The following is a 4,778-nucleotide window of genomic DNA, read 5'->3' on the forward strand; positions in this document are numbered from 1 at the left end:
AAGGAGTGTTTTACGAGGTGGCTCCGCCTTGGTTGAAGGAGTCAATAGTTGAAATCCTCAAGCGGTTGTCTTGAGTCAAGGACGTAGGCGGGAATCACCGAACCTTGTAAATTTCGGTGTTATCTTCTCTAACCCTTCTCTCATTTAAATTTTTGCACTTGTATATTTAAATATTTATAGCAATTGAGATTGGTTGAGAAATCCTAAACTTGAGATTGCGTGTTTGTTTGAAAAATAGGTAAAATAGATGACCTAGATTTTTAAATATCCAATTCACCCCCTTCCCTCTTGGGATTTCACCAAAACTAACATATAGTTTTCATTAGTTAAGGACTTGTACCCTGTAGCTTGATCTTTGGTCTCTAGAGTTTATTTATATTTTTTTTTGGCATGCAAATATGACAAATAATGGTGTTTGTCAACCTAGCTACTCGTGCATAACAAGTGTTAAGTTGATCAATTAAATTTCCTTTGCTTCAACTAGTCGTTGGTTATTATGTAATTATGGATATTTAAGTATATTTAGAATTATGGTTGAGTGAGGTAATGAATAAAAATGCCCATTGCATTTGGTGTTAATTTTTAAATGAATATTAATACTCCCTCTCACTCTCTTTTAGATGAATATTAATACTCTCTCTCTCTCTCTCTCTCTCTCTCTCTCTCTCTCTCTCTCATACTGAAAGCAGTGCAAGAAAAACTAACAAAGCAACATTCCTACATCATACATGAGACATGAGCCTTTGTTAAGTTGGGAGGCACATTATAACATAGGCAATATTACTAAGGTTTTTGAGTACAAGCTGACCACATACATAGACTCCAAAACAAAGGCAAACTAACAACCAAAGATACTCACCATAATATGGGGACTCACATGTAAACACAAAAAAACCAACTAATGCATTTCTTATGTATATATATATATATATATATATATATATATATATATATATATATATATATATATATATTCTAGTTAACTTTGTTTATTCAAAGAGAACAACCTTTTGATTAGGTAGTGATCCACCATTAGTACTTCAAAATTACCTATATATCATACTCTTCTAGAATGGGAAACTTGATATCCTCGCTACATATTGTCGAAGCTTCTTTCCCTCCATTAGCTGATTCTTTTTGGGTGGTGATGTGCGACAACATTTTCATTACAAAGAGAATGCCATCTGGGTTTAGTGTCCAAGTTTTAAAAGCCAACGGCTGCACGAGGCACTTAGCAGGTTGGTGTTTCTCCAACAAGTGAGATTTTCCTATGGCAAACGCCCACATGAGGTCCACAGCCTCAACCAACCTACTAAAAATGGTTACACTTGGATAAATCACATCATCTGAATCAGTATTTGACCCATCAATATGTGAGGTTTCCTTGGGCCAGCATAAGGCGGTATCATGAATGGTGATGAGAGCATGGAAGGGCATGAAAAGATCCAGAAGTGTGCCCTTGCTGACTAGGTGGGTGGTCGCCGACATTCGGATCACTCTCAGCAAGTCGACCTTCTGGCCACTTAGGATGGAAGGTGATCTTCCTGGCTTATGGCCAAACTGGACCAAGTGCTTGTTCATGATTCCCTCAATTTTGGGTCGCCAAATCATCCAGAAGTTTGGGTCGGTGTTGCAAAGTCCTATGAATTTTCCATTAGATCAATATTGAACACCACATGCATGCACCCAAATCCGACATGAATAGCTTATCAAAATGATGAAGAAAATATAATAGGAAATGTTTTCTCTATCATATTAAGAGGTTATATAATATAAATATGGAACAATATTGTGTTATCTGTTTTGTCTAACTAGGCCATTCTTTCTTGGCATTATAATTATATATATTGGTAACTAGAGGAATGATTTCCTAACCAGTCATTAATAAAATATATTATATAGAAACAATTATTAAGTTTTCAAAATTGAAATTGCATCTCTAAATGTTTTAATAAGACAACCACTGTAGGACCCATATGAATATGGGACCCATTCTTATATGTTTTAAGGGTACAATCCAAAATACAATTTCTAAGACATTTATTGTATTAATTAAGCTCTGACACAAAACAAAAAAAAAAAAACTCATTTTCCTTAATTAATGGAGTATATTAATTACCTACAATGATAATTAATTGATTAGGTGGACAATGAATGATGTGGTCCTTGTACATGTCAAAAATACTTAAATGACAAAACTAACACTAAGATGATGATGATGATGATGATGTGTGTGTGTGTGTGTGTATTTCTTAATTAAATGAAATTTAATACTCAAAGTAATGCTATGAAACACCCAAAGTAACCCCTTTATACTTCTCACAGTTAATGAATTCATTTCTAATTAATAAAATCCTAATTGTTAATTGTAACGTATTTCGGTAATAATTCATTAATTAATCATGGTGGATAACATACTTAGTGAAAACCAAAGAGAGAATTATTTAATCAATTAAGTAAAGAAAAAGTCATTAATTACCGGTTGGAGCATCTCCTCTATTGTCTTGGTAGAATCCGAACTTGCTAAAGACCATCCCCAAAGAGTCCATGGTGTCCTCCCCCACCTTCCTAGGGAAGGAAACACCATAGAGAAGGTCAGGTAGGGCAAAAGCAAAGCTATAATCACCAATGCGAATCACAGGTGCATCCCTAGTGAGGGGCCAGTGGAGGCCTTCCACCATACAAGTGGTAATTAGCATGATGCTTTCAGAATCATGGGATCGCATGATCATACGAACGGTGAAGTCCCCAACACGAACCACTTGGACTATATGTCCCTCAATGTAGTTTAGCAAGATGAAGGCAGCATCCTCAACTCTCACCAATTCTGTGAGACTACCACCAGGAAACCCTTTGATCTCACTGTTTGCAGTTTGGAGTCTAAGGAATAGATCAAGGGATGATGAGCTCATGGTAGCAGTTATTGGGGTGGAGGATATGTAAGTACCTATATATAAAAGATAAAACAAAAATGAAAATAGAAATAATAGTATAAAAGGTTGCTCTAAAGTGGTATACCTTAAAAATAGGGAGGGAATTTATAGATACAGGTAGCGTATGGAAGAAATATGTAAAATAAAACTTGGTTTCGAAGAAAGAAGGTGTTGTTTGAGGAGGATACTAGTAGGGGATAGAAGAGGATAAATGGAGGTAAGGTTGAAAAGCAAACAAGAGGCAATAAATAGAGGGAAAAGGGCAAGAGAGAAGAAGGGGAGGGGCATGAGTGCTATGTCACACAAGATTAAAGGCATGGAGACGTGGAATTATGCGTTTTTTTGGAACCTTTCTAAACATTGTGACATTGCAAGGAAGGGAGGAGGAAAATGTGGGTTGCGGCTAGTTTTATTGTTTAGGTGTTTCAATCGAACCCAAGTTCCCATCATTTCACTAACTTGTTACATACTACATTCACTTTTAATCCACGACACAATTATTAGATAGTATAAATACTTATAAGTAATTATCATTACTCCATAGATTTTGTAATCTATGACAAGATACTATATATTAATATTTGAACCCACTAAAGTAACATAGGATTTATGGTAACATGACATCTTGTGATTATTAAATTTCAAATGATTCATGGTGATACAATTATGTATAAAAATTTCTAGGCAAATTATCATTATTAATTATGAGATATTTATAGGTAATGAAGGTTACTAACTTTAGCATTACGAAAAGTATATATATATTCTCTAGAAACATTGCAACAGTTTTGAAATTTCTATGTTTGAGGTTTCTTGTAGTAACCCGAAAAAAAAAAAAGATTAATTATTAATTAATTAATTATTAAATTTAATTAATGAAATTAAGTTATATGATGGTTATATATATATATAAAGGAAGCTTAACCTATAAGCTATAGGATTGAAATTGAAATTTGGTTTCAATTAGAAATAGAAGCCCCAGCGACTACCACTCTCTTCACTCTCCGTCTCTCTCCTCCGCCTTCCCTCTCTCCTCAATTTCTTCGCAAATATTCGGCCGATCGAAAAATTGAAAATACCACTAGGATCCTATCTCTGCCATCGACATTCCTACTGGAGTGGATTTTTTGTACGAACATTGTAGGCACCACTCTTGGGGTAAGGTATACTCCCTCTCTTTCCTCAATTTCTCCTTAAATCTTCAACTAAATCAATGATTGGGCAACACCACTGGGTCTTAGTCTTGATCGTCGTCATTTTAGCCACAGCAAATTTTCAATTTGGGGGTCCTAGGCACCAATCCAAGGTTAGGGTAAGATTTAGGAAATTGAGCAAATTTGTGGTTTTTGGTAATTCAATTATTTATTTGAAGTTTATGAGTTTAAGAAATATTAAAATAGTATTTTATTTGGGGTGGAATTGATAAATTATATGAATTCAAGGTTCGGGTGTGCGCCGCGGGTATAATTTCGGGATCCTTGCAGGTGTAGTTCAGGAAATTAGGTAAGGGGAATAGAATAAGCTAGTAGTTTTAATGAATTTAATGGTTTAAATGGAAAATATATGTGTTTATAAATGTATGTGATTATCAGGTGAGTTTTGAAAGAAAAGCCAACCGTTTGAATTGTGGTTTTTGAGCCTAGGGTTATAGTTATTATTTGTGAAAAAGGAATGATTATAGTAATGAGTTTTTTGGAAATTGTGGGGATAATTTGATGTGTATCTTCAGTAAAACGGATGATGAACATGGGTTGGCTTTTGTTATTTCAAATGATATAATTATGCGTATTACTTAAATGGTGTGGCATGAGTAAAACAAAAATACTGAGTTGAGATGTGATATAT

General features: G+C 34.5%; 1 protein-coding gene across 2 annotated transcripts; it reads right to left on the reverse strand.

Annotated features, from left to right (window-relative positions):
- Positions 1–971: 971 nt before the first annotated feature.
- On the reverse strand, positions 972–3,134 carry LOC131160034 (uncharacterized). Of its 2 annotated transcripts, XM_058115321.1 has the most exons (3): positions 3,019–3,109; positions 2,480–2,947; positions 972–1,640 (listed from the first exon to the last, which is right to left on the reverse strand). In XM_058115321.1, the coding sequence occupies exons 2-3, from the start codon at positions 2,910–2,912 to the stop codon at positions 1,051–1,053; spliced, it is 1,023 nt and encodes a 340-aa protein (XP_057971304.1). In that variant the 5' UTR covers positions 2,913–2,947; positions 3,019–3,109; the 3' UTR covers positions 972–1,050. The 2 variants fall into 2 exon arrangements, with proteins under 2 accessions (XP_057971304.1, XP_057971303.1); XM_058115320.1 differs by having other exon boundaries at positions 2,480–3,134.
- Positions 3,135–4,778: the final 1,644 nt, after the last annotated feature.

This window comes from Malania oleifera, chromosome 7 (assembly GCF_029873635.1).
Source record: "Malania oleifera isolate guangnan ecotype guangnan chromosome 7, ASM2987363v1, whole genome shotgun sequence".
NCBI classification, from domain to species: domain Eukaryota; kingdom Viridiplantae; phylum Streptophyta; class Magnoliopsida; order Santalales; family Ximeniaceae; genus Malania; species Malania oleifera.